Raw genomic sequence first — 21,284 nt, 5'->3', positions numbered from 1 at the left:
AAGTTCCTTTTGTTTCAATCAACTATAAACAAAATGCTTGCAGCAGTAGCGTGATAATGATGATAACTATATAGGCCTATTTTATATATTACCTCACTGAATTGAACGCGTCGGTACACAAAATAAGATCATTATCTTCGCATGGGGGGCGTGGTCTGTGTTGGAAGACTAACCATTCCACAATCATTTAAAACCCTTATTAGCACCACACACTTCTCACTTGTCGTCGAAAGTCAACTAGGAAAGGGAGCATCCTAACCAATCCAGACCTACAAACATCTTTTCTTTTTGTAAAAAAAATTACAAAGTCGATCACAATGTCTGATAGGATGGCCAAGTTTGTAAGTTGAAATCATTATTTCAAACTGCTTTCTGTTTATCTAATATTGTCAGCTGGGAATGAATTGCGAGCCTATACGATTTTTCTGATTTTTCTGATATCATATTGTTTTGTTAGGTACTAATCTGTCTTTTTTAATCTTATATTGTTCATTTATTTATTTATTCTTTATTTTATATATTTTTATTTATTTCTATTTTATTTCTATCTATTTTTATTTATTTATTTATTTATTTATTTATTATTATTATTATTATTATTATTATTTTTTTTTTTTTGGGGGGGGGGGTTAAACGGCACTGTGTGAGGGAGCTAATCGATAAACCAGGGGAGTGTGTGCAAGGGGGGATACCACTCCCTATAGGGAGTACAAAGGTCGCGTTTACAAATTAATTTATAAAATCATTCTTGGGAATAAAAAATTGAATTCACCACAAAGGACAATCTTTATTTATAAAAACTATTCATTTTACAAGTAGCCTACATGCCGAGCGAGCGATTGAGCGCTTCAAAATGTATACAGGTTTTTGATCAATTAATTTTTACATTTTACCTTAATAGACTTACTAATCAGAAGTCACATTTTATCGTGCAATATTTTGTATTCAGAAACATTTATACACAATTCATTTATACACGTGAACGACGAGAGCTCAATCATCGTAAATATTCAATTCTCATGACCCTTTAGGGTCAATAATCATCATGTCATCTCAAATTAAGGGAAATCTGTCCAGGAGGAGGTGGTAAGATAAATATATTACACAAAATGATTAATAGCAAAGTCGTAATCCTAAACTGGGTCCTAACATGGACCTAAAGGGCCAGCCGAACCCGTGCCGAAACAAAACGCTTCTGCTCCTCCCCTCACTCGTGTGCATCATTTTATCTTTCTCAGTGATATCTGTTTCGACAACTTCTGGAATTATTGCATTATGATTTATGATTGACCCAGAGGTAATTTTTATGGTGATTCTCAAGAACGGTCGATCACACACATGACACACGACTTCAGTCGTGATATTCGCGATTTTCGTTGCAAAGGATTCGCAATTTTAGTCGCGAACTTCACGACTGAATTTGCGAAGTTTGCAACAAAAATCGCGAACTGAAGTCGTGTGTGATCCCGGGGGGCACTCGACCAAAAAAGTGGTAGGGGTGTGCCGGGGGGGGGGGGGGGTGTGCCGCGGGCGAGACAAAAAACGGAGGCCTTGGAGCGGGCTTATTGTAAAAAGGAGGGTCCTCGGAACGGGCTTTGGAACTACAAATGTTTGTGAAAACGGGGGTCCTTGGAACGGATCTGCGGCCGCTTTTCACCAAAATTGCAGCTCATTGTAGCAGATCAATGCGACCGGAACGGCGTAACGAAAAATATGCGAAGCTTTAGAGCGGATTTCTTTCTTTTTTCTCGATAAGAAGAAAATGCTATGCTTTGGAGCGGCTTTCTTTGTTCTTTTTCTCAATAAGACAAAAATGCTATGCCTTGGAACGGAAATTTGAGTGTAAAAATGGGGGTCCCCTCCGCGGCATATACCCACTGTGGAATAAATATATACTGAGTGCCCCCCGGGGTGTGACCGACGTCGTACTTCAGAGCTACAGAACCACCTGGTGATCGACACACCATTATAATTTCATGCATAAAATCAGCTGACGATTTCTGCGCAGTAATTCCCTCTTCAAATCAAATCATAATAAGTAGGCCTAAATCCTCTATCCACCGAATTAATCTTGAACTGCAATTGTATAACTTTGAACACATCACTTTACTATGTCAGCAAAGAGTGTCTTCCCTAATTTTTTGATATCCAAGGGTTGATCTATAGACCAATTCGGTTTAGGTGCTGTTTTTTATGAGAATTTCTATTCAATGACATAGCAACGCACATGGCTCATTGCATAATTCATTGAACTGTTGAAGGTGTTTTTTGTTCTTTGGAAGCCTTCCAGTTATGGCGGTCAGAAGCTACAGAGCTCCGAAGTCGAATTTATCGATATTACATGGATATGATTTCAAATGATTTGGAAGAGGATACTCGTTCTGGACATCATGATGATTTTTTTTTCATTAAATTTGATTTTTGGTTACAAATGAATCTGAAAGTATTTTAAAGCAAGAGAGGGAAATAGAGAAAGAGAGAGAGAGAAAGAGTGAGCAAAGGGGAGAGAGAGGCCCTGGGAGAGAATGGGGGGGGGGGGGGAGGGAGGGAAGGGGAGGGGGAAGAACAGGAAAATATTGCGTTAATATAGATTAAGAGGAGGTAGGCGAGTATTAACAGGGGATGGACATTTTCTTTTAAAATCTATTAATCTACTAATTCCTGGTTCAGTGTCTTGTTTGAAAATGTAGCTACATTTTACAGTATAGGCATTTTTAAAATTTAAATTATTGTGTTCTCTTATTTTTTTGTTTTCTTTATAGAAAGCTGGAATGCCCAAGGATGCTATTGAAGGTAAGATAACCCCCTAAAACATTGTCGGCGGAAGTCGGAGGACCAAAATTTAGGGGGGTCCACCTGAAATTTTAGGATGGACACAGGTAAAAAATTTGACAAGCAAAAAAAAAAAGGTTATCAACAACAAATTTAGGGGGGAGGGGCCGTCCCCCACCTCAAATTTAGGGGGAAAGGGGCAGAACCCCCGTCCCCTCCCCCAGCTCCCGCCGCCTATGCCCTAAAACCACAACCACGGTGTTTCTCGCTACCCCAAATAGAGATTTCGCCGAGATCCGGGAAAAATCCCTGTAACGCGCATTGCATTATGGGATAGCTTTTCGGTATTACAACTTCCTGTTCGGAAGTCCAATGCACTGTTTTGCCCGTTTTGCCATTCAGATCAACAGTGCCGTCATCCACAACACAACGTCGCTTTCGCTCGGAAAGTTCGCGATCACAACCCTCTCTTTCACGATAGTTTAACGACCTTTTCTGCTAAAGTCACTAATTCTGCCCGACGCTTTCGATTGCACGGTATTCCTCTGCCAGTGAAGATTTTTTAGGTTCCGAAACTGATTTTTTATCCATTTTGTGATCGACGAAAAATTGAACGGAACGAATGCTGTAGTGTATATATTTAGCGTCTAGTCAAATACGATCGTGATGTCAGGCCGGTCACTAAATGCAATATGTTAAGATATTCATTTTTTGGTTAATTTTTTTATAACCAAATAAAAACATGAATAACAATTATTTTCACGTGATATATATTTTTTATTTTAATTTTAAATGGAATAAAAACTGACCAAATTAAATAAAAAGTATCATAATCTGTACATATTACGCTGATTGGCATCGATTTCAGCGTGGTGGAAAACTCAGTATCGCGAACCTCGCGCGAGCATGACTCTGAACCAGAAGTGGTGATGACGACCCGACGGAGTGAAAATTATCTCGTCTCGCGCATTATGAGATTTTTGTTCCTATTTGGGGTAGCGATAAATATTTGCTGCCTTTTGTGGCTGACTGCATAAAGTAACATTAAATATTCCGAATGAAATAGTTTTATAGCATGTTTGCTTGTCTGAATAAAATATGAGATCATATGAAAAACATTGAGAAATCAAGAAATTTTCTCATTTTTGAGTCAAGAGAATATTTTGATCAACAAAAATGTAGCGAATTTAAAAAGATATTTAAAGAAAAAATTGATTTGATTTAAAAAAATTGAGATTTTTGCATAAGAAATACTATTAATGCATTCTGAAGTAATTTATATATGAATTATGTCTATAATCTGTTGTGTAAATTTGTAATAGATCCAATTATTTTGTAGTATTATATATGTATATATGAATAAATAATTGTAACTTTGTATTTTGATTTATCAAAAATTGCAAAACACCACCTATAATCGTATGGTCTTATCAATTCTCTACGGTGGCGTAATGAGCCAAACATTTCGGAGGGGGGGGGGGGCAGATATGGCGTATCAAGCAAAATATATGAAAAAAAAAAGTTGCGTAGGGTCCATGATCAAATTTTGTTTGATTTCAGGGCCGTAGCAAAGAATCAGAAAAATCTGAAAAAGTGAACCTTTTCCCGAGACACATTTTAGTTGGACTCGATTCATTGTGGACCGGGGGGGGGGGGGTGGGGGTGTCCGGGGGAGGGGTGGGAGTCATTGGAACGCTGGAACTTTCCATCCGCCAAGCAAAAAGTAACGACTTTCCTACTTTTTTCTTCTATAGGCCATATATATATATATATATATATATATATATATATATGTTATTTATATATCATATATATATATATATATATATATATGTATATTACATATATATATATATATTATATATAGATATGTATATATATATATATTTTTTTTTGGGGAGGGGGGGGGGGGGCTGTTGGCGAGCGGCGGGTTCCGCGGATCGCAGGGAACATACTGTCTACGGCCCTGGATTTTGACGTAATATTCAGAAAAATGATATATTTTACCCGTCCTCTCTTTCCTCCTCTTTTCTCGGTCGTGAAAATTCTGAACACCACTGCTTCTCTAAACTGTCCTCCATTCTCCCCTCTCTTAAAGGGGAAGTTCATCCCCAAAAGTAGGTTGCAAAAATAGCAAAAAATAAATAAATAATGGAAATTATTGCCGCCGAAGGTTTGAGAAAAATCCATCAAAGAATTAGATAGTAATTATAATTTTAATTATTTGATTTGTGAGGTCATATTATGCGAGCAGCATTCCTACATGGCGAATTAAAAAAAAATCAATGAAATATCATTTTCTCAGAAGTTGAAAACGTTTTTTTTGTACTTTTTGTATATTAATAGACAAATTTCACACCCGATCATAAATAGAAAACAAAGATTAAGTCATCAGGAACCATTGAAAAAATGAAATTCATGCATTTTATATTAAGCAACATCTGAGGCAGCTGCTCGTTTATGACGTCACAAATCCAAAACTTAAAATTCCAGTAACTTAATCTTTAACGGATTTTCCTCCAACATTCACCAATATTTGTATTGTTCTTCTTGCCATTTTTACAACAAACTTTTCTTCAGGGTGAACTTTCCCCTGTATAAGGGTTTGTCACACATTTCATGTATCAACCTAATTACATTGATTCACTTGTATTTTTGTAGCCTTGAAACAAGAGTTCAAAGACAACTATGACACAAACAAAGACGGCACCGTTTCTTGTGCAGAGTTGGTTAAATTAATGAACTGGACTGAAGAAATGGCTCAGAACATAATCGCGAGACTCGATGTCAACAGTAAGTTCAAAACAAAGACTTGTATCGACTCAAATAACATTGATTATAATTATGACAATGGTTGATGTACATTATAAAGATAAAGTGGGTCTTTACGTAGACACCCACGCTTTCGAGCACACCAAAACGCTCTCACTATCTTATAAGAAAAGTGTTTGAGAGAAGAGATTAATAAAAAAAAAAAAAAAATGGAGAAAATTTGAGAAAAGAAAATTGGTCGAAGAATATCAAGTAAAATCGGCTCTTACATAAAACTTTGCAGGAGGTTGCAGCTAAATCTCGTTTTAACTGTCAAGATTAAACATCAGTTAAAATGGTAGTGATGGAATTTAGACGGAAATCAAATATAAATACAAATTATATAAATGTGAAAAATATGAATAATCACCTATTTCGTGGAATAATCATCCTATAAACCATATGAAAGCTATATTTTATCCACCCTTAACCCATTAAAACGAAAAAGGAATATATCAGTATTGTGTGGTAGCCATTTCAGGTTCATACATGAAAAACCTTCATTGAAACGACTTGGTTCTTTTTAAACTTGGTCATCATATCCGCGAAAAATCACGAAATGCCACATTTTTGCTATTTGAAGTAGGAAATTAACAACCTTAATGCACATTCCGGAATAGATATTTTACAGAAGTATTCTTCAAAGTGTTGTCTTTCAACTGGGCATGACAAAAATTGAAATTCTCTAATTGCCCAAAATGACTTTTGGCGCACTTGGCTTTGGTTTCGCCACGGCCCACTGTACGGCCGCCGTAGGGGAAATGTGACTGCTGCATTAGAAACTCGATTCTTCTTTTGCCCAACTTTAATCAGGTGACGGCCATATGCAGTTTGACGAGTTTATATTGTACATGGAAGGTTCAACCAAAGAGCGTTTGTACAGTTCAGATGAGATTAAACAAATGTTCGATGACCTCGACAAAGATGGCAATGGGAGGATCAGGTAAACATATATATTTGGACCTATTTTTGTTTTCATACACTCTTCCACCAATAGTGTTTCCCCAGAATAATAATAATAAGATGGTGATTTCATGATCTTTGACGTTTATCTTCGAACATCGTAAATACATTTTTAGACATCTTCTGTCGTGCATATTATTTGCATCTTAACATTCTCGAAACGCTTTGTTGTTCATTTTCCCTTCTATAATTCCATTGTAAAGTTAAGTATAGTTCTAGCAAAGTTGAAAGACTGATATTTTATTTAATTATGAATTAACTACAGCCCTGATGAGTTAAACAAAGGAGTCAGAGAGATTTATACTAAGGTGGTTGATGGTATGGCCAATAAATTAATCCAAGAAGCAGACAAGGATGGCGATGGTCACGTCAATATGGAAGGTGAGTTCATTGGAATAAATGACATTACACTGCAAAAACTCCGGTGTTGATTTAACACCAGCCCGGAATCTATATATGTCCACACCAGAGAAGTATTGAAACAACACCAGCTTGGAATCAAACTGATGATGCTGTTTTAATACTAATTGATGTTGTATAAATACCTTTCTGGTGTTCGACCCAAACGAAACTGGTGTTGTTTAACACTTCTCTGGTGTGGATAAATGTAGATTCCGGGCTGGTGTTAAATCAACACCAGAGCTTTTGCGGTGTACGCGAATACGAACAGTATCCAATATAGTTTCAAATTGGTCCGAGTGCATAAAGTAACAGAAAAAAAGGAGTTATTTCTTTCATTAACATCAAATTGAAAGGAATTAAGGCATCTCGAAGTTTTGCATATTCACTGCAAAAACTCTGGTGTTGATTTAACACCAGCCCGGAATCTATATATGTGCACACCAAAGAAGTATTAAACAACACCAGCTTCGTTTTGGTCTAACACCAGATAGGTGTTTATACAACACCAATTAGTATCAAAATAGCATCGGTTTGATTCCAAACTGGTGTTGTTTCAATACTTCTCTGATGTGACCATTACATAGATTCCGGGTTGGTGTTAAATCAACACCCGAAGTTTTTGCAGTGTACTTCTACCTTTTCAAGTGTCTGCTTGGTTCAATGACATTTGTTCCGGCGAAATCTGCTTCACTATATAAATTCCACACACTAATCGAAAGACTAAATCCAACCCTTGGTTTAACACTATACCCTAACTTAAAGGTCACGTCTACCCTAAAAATGATTTGAATAAACAGAAAAAAAATCATATTAGCATAATGCTGAAAATTTCATTAAAATCGGATGTAAAATAAGAAAGTTATGACATTCTAAAGTTTATTTTTTTTAGAAAACAGATATGCACAACTCGGTGATATGCAATGAGACAGTTGATGATGTCTCCCACTCACTATTTATTTAGTTTTTTTATTGTTTAAATTATACAATTTCCTATTTCTTTACAGATTTGACAATAAGGACCAACTTGACTGAACCATTTAATATTTAACAATCCTAATACCCCATATTTAGGAATGATTTAATCGTTGCTTCACTTGACAATGAGGAGAAAATTAGAATATTTCATATTTCATATAATAAAATACAAAAGAAATAGAGTGGATGACGTCATCAGTATCCTTATTTGCATATCGACCAGGATGAAAAATTAAGCGAAATGTTAGAATGTCATAACTTTCTTTTTTTACATCCGATTTTGATGACATTTTCAGTATTATGTTTGTTGGATTTTTCTCTTTTTATTCAAATCAACTTTTTTATTTTTATTTATTTATTTATTTATTTATTTTTTTTTTTTTTTTGGGGGGGGGGGTGAATTTGTCCTTTAACCCTATGGCCCGTATTCTGAAGTCAGGTTTAACGTAAGACCATGGTCTAACTCTGTGCCAAAATTTTCAAAATTTTCTTTACTTTGTATGTTTCTTATGTTTACTGTGGTCTTTCTTAAATCTTGAAATTATGCTTAATCATGGTATTAGGTTTAAAGTTTAAAGGTATTGTTTAACTTTGTGAGCAGCCGATTTAAAAAATTCTCAAACCAAGATGAAACATGTGTACAAGTGCATGTATTAGAACTAATAAACCATGAAAACAACAATTATTGAGAATGTAAAGCTAAAACTACAAGGTAAACCCCGATTTTGTAAATAGGCGTCTTATAGACGCCTAAATAGTACTCATAAGTGTATGGGATGAAATTAAGATGGTTTTTCCGGTCACTTTATATTTCAATTTTTGAAGCACTAAATAATTATTTTCGAACGCAATTTTTTCTGGGCTTCATTTTTGTAACATATCACACACACAGGTGACAAGTGTGACCTTCTAGCTCAGATTTTTAAAAGTCAAACCAATGTTAACCAATCACTTTAAACTTCAATTTTATGGCATTAGTATTGTTATATTCGTAAAAAAAAGCTGCAAGGCAGTCTGCTATATTGCAGGAGATCATTGACTTATTATATATTCTCGCACTTTAAGAGAGCATTTTAATACATTAAAATGTATACATTAAAAAGTATTTTGCATTTAGATGATATTTTGCGAGGGAGCGTTTAACGACCGAGCGAGAGAATTTGAATAAGTAAAAACTTTTTATTTTAGAGCACTTGACGACATGAATGAAATACTATATATATATATATATATATACATATATACATATATATATATATATATATATATATATATATATATATATATATATATATATACACACATACATACACCCATGTATACATGTATACATGTATACATGTATATATGTATATATATATATATATACACGTATATATAATATATATATGTATATTTGTATCTTAACCTTGGCTTGGCTCGGTGTCAACTAAAATCCCTGTCATAAGGAAATTCAATAATTTTCACAGACTCTTCCATTTGGAAAAAAAATTTTGAACCATAATTATGCTAAGATCTAATAGTATTATGCAGAGTTTTTAGTGTAAACGACAATAAATATTAGTTTATATTATTCTGTTTAAATGAAGTGTGCAGTATAGTTATGGTAAGAATCGATTTAAACTTCATTATATCTTATCTTATTTTCATATTGAAATTTGTTATGATAGTCACGAATATCGTCCACATTCTTTTATGTTTACACTGTAGAATTCTTTGACACACTTGTGGTGAAATTACCCATAGGCATGGTAAGTAGAGTCCATTTCCCTCCTAATTATCTTATTACGAAATATTATCCTGGTTTGAAAATCCATATCTTATTATTCGAAATAGACATGAATTTCCCAATTGATCGTAGGCTCGGCAGCGCCAGATCGACGAGGCTCTATCCCTTTAATCATTGAACACCAAGTAGGGTAGCACATATTTTATTGTTCGAAATAGACAAAAAAATTAAATACTCCGAAAATTTGCTTTGCCCAAATTATCATGGGCCCGGCAGCGCCAGATTAATTATTCCCGACCTTTCGCTGGAGAACGCGAACGCTTATTTACGACGGTAGTTGACAGGGGCCGCGGAACGGTTTTCAAAGTGGGGGGGGGGGGGGGGCTGACCATACACAAAATCACAATTATATGGTCATTTTTACGTTTTTGTAAACGATTTGGGAAAAATTAGGGGGGGGGGGGGCTGAAGCCACCAGTCCCCCCCCCCGCTTCCGCGGCCCCTGCTTAATTTTGGAAGAGAGTTTTGGGCCCGTCGTAAAAGACTGTCCTGCAATTTAAATTATGTGACATGAGGATTTTTGTCTAGCTTTCGCATCTGTAACGGAACTATCAATCTGCGGTTCGTGTGCAAAATACTATGGTAACAGCGACATAACCGATTCAGGACGATTTTCCACTCCCATTTACGAGTGGATACCAGGCGCGACTACGCGTAATAGTCCAGGATAGGCCCCATAGAAAATTAACTAAACCTTGTTTTTTCATATAATTTTTGATGGTTTCTTGTCAATTCGAGGGTGCTGATTACGAATCTGAATGATGCCACTCGTGTAACCTTGAGCATTTTCCGCAAATTGGCAAAATCTAATATAGCCGCCAAAATATGTAAATTACCCATGAAAATCACAAAATTGCCCGCACATTGGCAATAAAAGGCATGAAATTTTGTGACAGGAGTGAAATACTCTCTGAAAAAATAATTTTTGACAAAATATTTATTTTCTGGATATTCAAAATGGCCGCCATAGGTCTCTGTATACTCTATTATGTACAACATGAATAGGGAAAACAAATTTTCACAAAAATGAGCACTAAACTGCAAGAAATCGTATTATATTAACGAAGTACAGTATGCAAATCACCACTACTAACGAGATATATATTTATTATGTCATTTATTATGGTCCTCAATACTGATAGGGTCTATGGCAGCCATTTTGAATATCAAAATACAACATTTATCACATAAATGGCGTATTAAATGATATATTTCGTTTTCACAATTATGTTTTTAGTCAGTATTCCACTCGTATATCTCAATAATATGCATTTCAGTGCTCACTCTTGTGATTTTTTTTGCCCCCATTGCCATTGTACTTAATACGTTTAGGCCAGTGGCGGCTATTTTAAATATCAAAATAAAACAATGTTCCCGTAAATGACATAATAAATGATATATCTCGTTAGTTTTGATGATTTGCATACAGAACTTTGTTCATTGATCAGAATTTCTTGCAGTTTAGTGCTCATTTTTGGGAAAATTAGTTTTCCCTATTCATATTGTACATAATGAGAATACAGGCGCTTATGGCGGCCATTTTGAATATCTAGAAAATAAATATTTTGTCAACTATTTTTTCAGCGAGTATTTCACTCCTGCCACACAATTTCATGCACTTTATTGCCAATGTGCGGGCAATCTTATGATTTTCATGGGGAATTTGCATATTTTGGCGGCCATATTGGATTTTGCCAATTTGCTGAAAAGGCTCAGGGTTACACGAGTGGCATCATTCAGATTCGTAATCAGCACCCTCGAATTGACAAGAAACCTTAAAAAAAATATTGTATATATGAAAAAACAAGGTTATGCCTCTTCTATCCTGGACTATACAAAGGGAAAGAGTGGGCAAGTACGTTACTTATAGGTCTATATGTAATCGTTAACTTTTCTGTTACTGGACCTTATGTCGCGTTCCAGAGGTTTGCGAAAACTCGCATTAATTAATCATTGAACGCCAAGCAGGGTAGCAGCAACTCCCATCTTTTAACGTCTTTTGGTCTGACGCGGCCGGAGTTTGAACTCCCGACCTCCCGGTTGTGAGACGGACGCTCTCCCAACTGAGCCAACACACCGGTTACCGGTATCAGGTCAGCTAATTGTGGTGAAAGATGTACCTACAAAAGTAGACTCCAGCGTGATAAAACCATCTTGTGTTTGCTGGGGCCCGTTTTATAAAACTTGTTACAGCAACAATTTGCAATAACTGTTTAAACCTGCTGAAATTATTCATTTTGGTTGGATGATAGTCAATTTTCCATAGAAATCGTTCATTTGGTATTATACAAATCTTTATGGATCGGGACCTCGGGTTAACGTCATTTCAACATTTTATATTCACGATAGAGAAGGTGATTTTTCAATGCTACATTTCGATCTTAAGTTTTTATGAAAGTGATATAGGGTGAATTCTCTTTCAGTTCGCTGTAAAGCTTCACGGGAAAAGGGGTTGCCAGAAGTTTGCAATGAATGTTCCCTAATAGTCAGGTCCAGATTTGAGAAAAGTAGACTGCCTTAGGCAAATCGTGTTAAAGTGATTTACATGTAACATAATTCGAGGGCGTCGAGTCCAAAATGTTGTTTGCCAACCTTGAATTTTATGATAAAATCCTCAAAATGGCAAAAACAATATGGCCGCCATTCTACACCATTTTTTGCTCTATTTTGACCCAAGAAACTGTGGTTTGAAGGGTCAAATGATACATTTTGAAAAGTTACGAGGAGAGTTAGTGGTTCCAGTGTGTCAAAAAATCCAAGATTGCTTCCAAAATTGGAGTTTACCAAATAATTGACATAGATTGTTTCATATCCACCTGGGGTGTGTGATTTTGGTGTTTTATGGGTCAAGTAATACATGAGGGCAAGTTGCAAGGACAGTCAGTGGTCCACCATGTCCAAGAATTCAAGATGGTTTCCAAGAAATGAGTCCAATATGGTTGTTGTTATACTGACGTAGTTTGTTTAATATCTGCCTGGGGTCTTAATTTTGTTGTCTAACGTTTTGTTTAAAGAGTCAAGCAATAAATCATGTACATTAGGATAAGTTACTAGGACAGTCAGTGGTCCTGTATGTCCAAAAATCCAAAATGGTTTCAGAAAAAGGAGTCAAAGATGGCTGCTGTTACTTAATAATGGACATAGTTCATTTAGAATCCACCTGGAAGATATGATTTTGGTGTCTACCCTATAATTTCAATGGTTAAATAATACTTTTGGATTAGTTACAATGGTATTAAACAGTCCATTTTGCCTAAAACCTCAAAGATGGATAAAAAAATGTGTCGAAAATGAGTCACATTAAGTTAAAAATATTCATAGCTATGTGAAAAAAAAGCATTTGGTGTCTACGCTATTGTGGTTTGAAGGCTCAAATAATACATCGGGACAAGTAACAAGGATGGTCAGTTTTCCTTAAAAAAAAAATCCAAAGTGACTTCTAAAATTGAGATAAAATGGCTGTTGTCCCCTACTCATGAAACCGTAGAATAGTTCTAAGCACTAAAATGGCATGTCTTGAAACTTTTTAACGGTACTTTTTGGTAAAATTGTACCCTATTTTCTAAGTTAATTTTTTTCGGGTACTTACATATTGTTGCACCACCGCCTAATTTTGTACCTTGTTACACTTATTTTTATGAGCCTTAAAAACATAGCAGAGACACCAAAATAATGGTTCTACATGGTATAATATAAATTATGAAGTATTTCCATTTTTGTATCAATGGTGGCCAATTTGAATGCAATTATGCGAGCCTTCAATTTTTGGACAACAGCATATCCCCGCAATTCGTCTGAACCTATATATTATTGACCCTTAAAGTCATGGAAAAGACTGTGACAAAAATGTCTTTAGGTAGACAGCATCTGCACTTTGCATCCATTTGTTTTAATAAACAGCAACCATTTTTGAAGTCATCATGCATTTTTTTACAATCTGCACCACTAGCAAAACTTTTCCAATGTATATTTTTTTCCCTTGGAACCATTATTTTTTTCTTTCTTTTTGGTAGACCCCAAAATTATGTTTATCAGGTGGATATTATATCATTTTGCACCATTTCAAAGTTACAATGTCTTTTATTGACGCCACTTTGAAAGGTCATCTTTGATTCTCTGACTATCTTGTAAACATGTCCTGATGCATTTTTGACTTGAAACCTTTTTAATATACATGTAAACTATAATTTGTTGACGCTGCAGCAAGCAATAGATTATTTACTTTAATTTTTTGGAGTTGAAAGTACGACTGCCGTTTTGGACGCCATCTTGGATTTCCAGGTACCCTGCACATTTTTTTAAACTCTAGCCTGTCTTAATAGATTTTGTTTAACACTACGTTTCATGAAATAGATACTTATACCCTAAAAGTTATGACATTTCAAAAACTTGGCCTCGGTTAAGATTTGATGTTGACTTCGCCGCCGCCAAAGTCATTGCCGCCGTCGGAAAGGCGGCGCCCATATTTCTTGCTTTTGCTATGCAGGCAAGGAAAAATCGGCGAACATTGAGTTAAAGTTATAATGTGATTTTGCCAGCATATCTCCCAAAAATTATCAAACATTTGACCAAACTATTTGATAATATCTGCAGCTGTGAATCATGGCAGCCATCTTGGAATTAAAGATGGCTGACGAATCAATCGGATGCTATATGTTTGCAACCCTGGGTATCAAAAATAAAGCGTAGACCCAAATTTCTGAAATATAATCACCTGTAGAAATTGTTTAATAGGGGAAACCGCACTCAAAATGCCGCCATTTTGTTTTTGCCAATTCGACGATGAAAACGTCGGAATCAAGTTTGGCAAACAGCATTTGTGGATTCAGCACCACTGAATTACCTTAAAACGAGTGATAAATCAGCATTAACACAAAATGCCTTAAGAAGTTTTTCTGAGCACATTTCTAAAAATCTGGACCTGACTATAATTCAATAGCCTGATTGATCTAAATGCGTGTTGAGCGGATTGCCCGACAGCCAAAACTGCATCTATTATAAAATCGTTTCAAGAAAAATGCAAAGAAGAAGGAGAAGGAAGAAGAAAGGAATAAGAAAGGAAGGAGAAGGAAGGAGGAAGGGATGTGGAAAAAAGGGAGAATTGCGGCGAGAGCCTTGAATAAGTTTCTTCAGTCGTTTTAAATAATGTGCGTAATAGAGGATAGTAATACCTTGGTCACATTTGCTCTACGGCGGCCGTACGGCGAGTCGAAAACAGCCGTTTTATTAATTTCAATTCAAACCACCTATATGTAGTTGGTCCAAAAAATGTTGAAACGGCTGTTTTCGACTCGCCGTACGGCCGCCGTAGAGCAAATATGACCATGTATATATAAGTTTAAAAAATAAATAAAGTTGTTATATAAAAATAAGGATTAAATGGTTGAAATTTGGTCAATGAAAACTAATGTTCTCTTTACTTAGAGTTGAGAATGATAAAAAAAAAAGTATCATGATTATCGGGAATAACGGTGCCTTGTGAAATGATATTAAGGACATCACATCCCATAAACTTCCAAACATGCGGAAATAGCACAAGGATGCAAATGAAAAGGAAAAGATTGCAGAAGGAAAAATTAGGAATAATATTTAAGATTATAATGGGAGATGAGGCAACATTCAAAATTTCGATCAAAATTCAGATATGAAATTATTATATTGTTGCCTATAAATTTGATCGAAAGTATCCTTTAAAATAATATGAATATGTGGGAAATATTGCTGTCGTAAGAAGTTCAAGTGTTTCATCAACGACAATGATTTGATCAATGCAATAAGTAACTCATCGTACAATATACTTGAAGTATAGGTTATAGGCCTATATTTAAGTCATTTAAATTATTCAGTTCATAAATGGATTTATAATAGCAATACTCTCATGGTAGCGGACAAAACCTTTGTAATAAGCTAAGGATTTGTCTTAACCAAATTCTTGTAAAAAAATATACTTACGCGGGAGCTGATCGAGCGACCGCGTGAGAAACTTTTTAGAATGCCAAATTAGGCCAATTCAAGCATGCACCTTTTCTGCATTCAAAGATGAACCCACGCATTCACAGTAGTATTAATCATTTGATGATAAAAGAAAACATCGTTTCTGTCTTGAAAAGTGGGGAGGGGGATGATTGTACATGCCATCCACACTGTAAAAACTGTGGTGTTAAAACTGACACCAATTGGTGTTAATAGAGGACCACACCCTGAGGTGTTAAAATAACACCCTAGAGATTGAACATAACACCAAAGAGTGTAAATGTAACAACCATATGTGTTGTAAAAACACCTATAGGTGTAAAACTAACACCACCAATTTAACACCGGTGTAAAATAACTGGTGTGGTTCTCTATGTACACCGGTTAACACCACAGTTTTTGCTGTGCACCGTCTCCGAAAAGTGGGGGATATCCCCCATCCCCCGGGATTTACGCCCGTGGAAGACGAGGAAGAAGGAGAAGGAGATGGAGAGGAAGGAGGAGGAGGAGGAGAAGGGGAGTTAGAAGAAAAAATAAAGAGGAGAGGATAGAAAATGGATGAGCTGGTGTAAAATCTTATGTATAGAGGGTAGGAAAAATAAACATAAATAATGCGGATAACAATTATCGGGATCCATTCTTATATTTTCCCGCTTTTAATTTCTTCAAACTTTTTTTCTTACAGGGTCCTTGCAAGGATGAGGAATATAGAGAATGTAAGACATCCATTATGTTTTGTTGGATTGTAGAAAATGATTAAGCTGATCAATATTTATTGCCGCCATATAAGGATAGGCCATGTCAAACGTGAAATAGAAATAAAGGAGAATCAACCATCATTGTTTTGTTTTAGAAATACAAATTTTAGATCGTGACGTGCAAAAATCAAAGAAAATAAAGAAACATGATGTTCTAGTAAAAAAAAAATTCCAATTGAGACATTCCACTTTAGTCTTGCACAATTTGCACTGTTCGTACAATTTCTAGACAATATTTTCTCATTTCAGCCTTGTAACCATGACAACCATCCTCTGAAGACTCTACTGGTCTCTTTATCTATTCCCCCACCTGGCCTGACTTTCATATGTATCATTTTCTCGTATGTTATATATATATTCTAATATTGATCTATATACACGTGATTTTCCTTTTTTGTAGATTATAAAAACGAGTTTGAAAAATTTGACAAAAATGGCGATGGCAGCTTAACAACAGCAGAGATGAGTGAGTTCATGAGTAAAAGCACCAAATATTCCGATAAGGAGATTGAATATTTGATTAGTCGGGTCGATCTTAACGGTAAGTTACAAACATAGACAAAATGTATATTTATCAGCAAAGTCATGATACGGATGAGGGTGACATACATGTCAATAAAGTCGCTTAAATGTTTATATTCTATAATTATAGAAATGACAATAGCTCCAATCGAGGTCCCTCAGAGCTGTTATCCATTCTGATAAAAATTTATACGGGGGCGTGTGGGTGCAACTGGGACACATGACATCATAAATAAGTGTATTCCCTGAAACTAATCTTAACTTTTTATAATGAGGAAGTGTGTGGAAATTTGTAAAATGTTGATTTAAAATATAATAAATTTGAGTGAAAAAAATTATATTATCAGATCGACAAAAAAATTGTTGAAAAACAAGTTTGGTTACTCAACGACCAAGCACGAGTAAGAAAGAGGATTAAGAAACCCTTTTTGTTCATTTTGATCAGATGACGGACGTGTGCAGTTTAACGAGTTCTTCATGCATCTGGATGGTGTGAGCAAGGATGATATTAAACTACAATTCATGGCCATCGACAAAGACAAGAATGGGAAGATCAGGTATGATAGACAAATATAACAAGTTTTTGTTCCGTTTTTTTTTTGTCTGTTGCTGTTTTCATTATTTTGATACTCTTTTTTTTTCTCTATAAGCCTTGACGTGTTAGTTTTTGTTTGATAAATTTGTTATTAAAAAAGGCCCCAAACATTTTACAGCTTGAATTGTTTCGGATAATGGGGGGGGGGGGGGTGAGAATCTTAACGAATGGGGCATTTTTTTTAATTAGTGCACGCCTAGTTACCAGGAATGCGTAAAAGCATTTCATTTATTTAATAGAGGATAAAAGAATATTGCTCACGGGCATAGGTGCCGCGGCCGGGATCGAACTCCAGACATTCCATGGGCCTTTTCACACGAGAATCTTGAATCATCATTGTAATGATGATAGCAATTCGTCTTTAGAATAATCGTACCGTTCACACGTTCACTAAAATCTGTGATTTGAATTCGAATTCCTGAGCGAAAGCGGTATTGGGCGATTCCACACTAGAACTTCAAAAATATCATAAATTTCAACATGCTTTCAATAAGTCATAAGTAATGTTATATTTTACTATGATACCTAAATTTTATGAAAATTATGAGTTTTAACCAAAAGTGAAATCAGATATAGTTTTTTTTGGGGGAACAACTGAATTTTCAATTTTCAATAATTTTGCTAATTAAATAGTCAAGTACAAACACTGCCTGAAACAATTATTGGCAAAGTACGAGAAGATTGAAAATACTGCAGGTCAATGGAATAATGTATCATTGATGGTTCCAAATAATATCTACCACATTTTCATGATCCATAATAGGGGCAGCCCTGATTTTTCCGAACCTGTATTTGGCAATGTCCCGTACGACACATAAAAATGCAAAAGTTTATCCTACAATTTTATTTTTGATGATGCAATTTCACAATATCAGTTTCTCTTTCTTTGACCTATAGGTGATCGATTTATCCCATAAGGATCTAATCACTGCCCCTCATTTTTCAATAATTGTCCAATTAAAAGTTGTCCCGTACGACACACAATATATATTGCATTTAATTACAGGATTTTGATTCAGAAACTATAAATAGTAGGCCTATTTTAATTCAAGTAATTGATTTGACATAAAGTGAACTGAAAAAATACTTTTTTATCTCCATAGAACATGAAATAGGTGATTCTAACCATTTTAATTGATTTCATGAAAGTGTATTCTTTTGTGAATCCCTTCAGCTAAACTGGTGATTTTCACTGGTCAGAGCAGGTTAATTTCTTTGTCACTGAGCATGAAAAGAAAACCTTTATAACTGATTCACCCTAGCCTGGAAGATGACTTCCTCTTGCATGCTAATATGGGATTATTATAAGATGTAAAAAAAAATACATATCAATCAACTTATTTGGACTTCCCTTGATGATCACAATTTTTTTAATATACAGTATTGAAACTCCTTACTTTTTTCAAGTTGTAAAAAAATCTGGAAAATAAGACAAAACATGTTGTTAAAAAAAAATCTGGAAAATAAGACAAAACATGTTGTTAAAAAAAAAATCTGGAAAATAAGACAAACCATATGGTTTCATGAAATGCAGAAAGGTTGAAAAAGTAAAACCGCATTTCTTTAGAAAAAAATATTTTGTGGAATTACAAGTGACAGTTGTGACATATATAATGTATATATACATTTTATATGAAAAATTATAACATTTTAGCCCCATAATTTACACAAACAGTTTCATTCATTCATTGATTAAATATTGTATTGGAAATCATCAATTAATTCACTAAAATATACATGTAACTTCACACAAAACCTCAGGTTTTTCAGCTCGTGAAAATGCTGCGAACCCTTGTACATTTCCCATCATGAAAAAAAAATGATAACATATTGCTCCCGATTGTATATATTGAGGTTACTTAATTATATTGTCCTGAATGACTACTTATTAAAAGACTTTTCATTAAAAGGGAAGAATTTAGGGGCAATGCTCCCCTTCTGATTGATAAAAGTTAATTGTTTTATTCAGACTGCCCATTACAAAACGCAAGTGCCTGTACAACACACAAGTGTCCCGTACGACACACAAATGTCCCGTACGACACAGAAGTGTCCTGTACGACACACAAGTGTCCCGTACGACACATTATTTTGTTTATGATATATTGACAGAAATATTCAGCAAATTGCTGTTTCTAACATAATGAATGTCTTTAGATTGATAGGACTATCATTATCATCAGCCAAATAAAGTGATTGAAGAAGTCAAAGAGACATAAAGTAAGAAAGTTTGGCTTCAATTTAGAGATGTCCCGTACGACACATTTTGAGTGTCCCGTACGCCACAATGTTCTCGAATATTGTAATTTGCTTTATTTATTCATGAATGTTTATTTTGCTTTCTTCCATAGATGTGTTTGTTCTTGGGTAATTGAATATCAATTTGAGTTCAGTTTCTATGAAAATTATCTGTCCAACTCACAGACTTTAGAGTACAAACTTGAGGTTTCGAAAAAAGGCAACTTTTCTGCGTCCGTACGACACATTACTATTTTAAATCTGTATTATACGGGATGTAAATTCAAGTCATGTTAAATCTTGGTTTTTCTAACACTCTTATAGTACTTGATGATCACCTTTAGTTACTGGAATATTTTTTGTTTTTCTTGTCAAAAAACTGTCAAATGTTCTCTAAATGTCCCGTACGACACGTATGGAATCACCCTATTGTGTCTTTGACGCCCTGTTCCTGGAACGCCGTGTGCGGCGCTCTTCACATCTTAAGCTTTTTCGGAACATTTCATTTACTTTCGTTAACAGAATCTTTGTCGTCACTAAATAACGCTCGTTTTTTATGTTGGCATTTTTCATTTTTTGGGGGAAATACATGGATACAACAATTAATGGTTTAACTTACATATCACTGACTTGAAATTAAAAAAGTTGAAACTGATTACAAAGAAAATACGGTTTTTTATTATATGTCACGTGATTGATGACGTTTTTTTGACCCCCTGTACCATAATACGTTCGGGGGAGCCACTTCCTTTCAAAGATGCACAACATGATTGTCCAAGAAAACTCGTAAAACTGGTTTCAGTTTCATCGTCGGGCGATATCTGTGCTACAAAAGAATGGGTATCAATCATGGGCGGAAATCCCAGGGGGGACAGGGGGGACGTGTCCCCCCTACCAAAAATAGTAGGGGGGGACACAATATCAAATGTCCCCCCTACTATTTTTGGTCTTTTATGATGGAAAAAAATGCATCATTCACATTCGAAATAATACATGTCTTTTGAACTAAATGACCTTACATTTTGGGTGAAAACTTTTTTTTTGCTTGTCAAATATTCCAGAGTGAATAAAATAAGATGAGGGGAAGACTTGGAAAATAAAAAGAATCTTTCATGTCACTATATAAAATTTTCGGTCGCGCTTCGCGCTCGCATTGCCTGTTAGGTGATTGTTCAATATGGATCTTAAATATCAAGTTTGGAAGTCAATATACATTACACATTTCACCTCGGAAATCGAACTTTCATTATTTTGTGTGATTTACAAACTGATTTTTAAAAGGTGCTCTGTTGAAATTATAGCTTTATGGTCTGAATATTGAAATTTTCTGCTCGTGCTGAGCGCTCGCAAATTTCGATTTATTAAGTACCTATTATTTTGCGCTCGCATTAATGGTTAAAAAATATTTTAACTGATGCATTCTATTCAGAATTACAAAAGTGCTTGAAATGTCCAGTTTTCAGGCCATAATATCATCAGATCCCCC

General features: G+C 35.1%; 1 protein-coding gene across 1 annotated transcript; it reads left to right on the top strand.

The window, feature by feature from the left end:
• Positions 1 to 95: 95 nt before the first annotated feature.
• On the top strand, positions 96 to 20,457 carry LOC135157606 (calcium-binding protein LPS1-alpha). Its single transcript, XM_064113905.1, has 9 exons — positions 96 to 341; positions 2,763 to 2,793; positions 5,434 to 5,565; positions 6,397 to 6,526; positions 6,812 to 6,927; positions 9,634 to 9,674; positions 16,371 to 16,401; positions 16,844 to 16,984; positions 17,411 to 20,457. Exons 1-9 carry the CDS (start codon positions 318 to 320, stop codon positions 17,539 to 17,541), a joined length of 777 nt encoding a protein of 258 aa, XP_063969975.1. The 5' UTR covers positions 96 to 317; the 3' UTR covers positions 17,542 to 20,457.
• Positions 20,458 to 21,284: the final 827 nt, after the last annotated feature.

This window comes from Lytechinus pictus, chromosome 2 (assembly GCF_037042905.1).
Source record: "Lytechinus pictus isolate F3 Inbred chromosome 2, Lp3.0, whole genome shotgun sequence".
In the NCBI taxonomy this organism is placed as follows: domain Eukaryota; kingdom Metazoa; phylum Echinodermata; class Echinoidea; order Temnopleuroida; family Toxopneustidae; genus Lytechinus; species Lytechinus pictus.
This window is presented reverse-complemented; position numbering and strand designations above follow the sequence as displayed.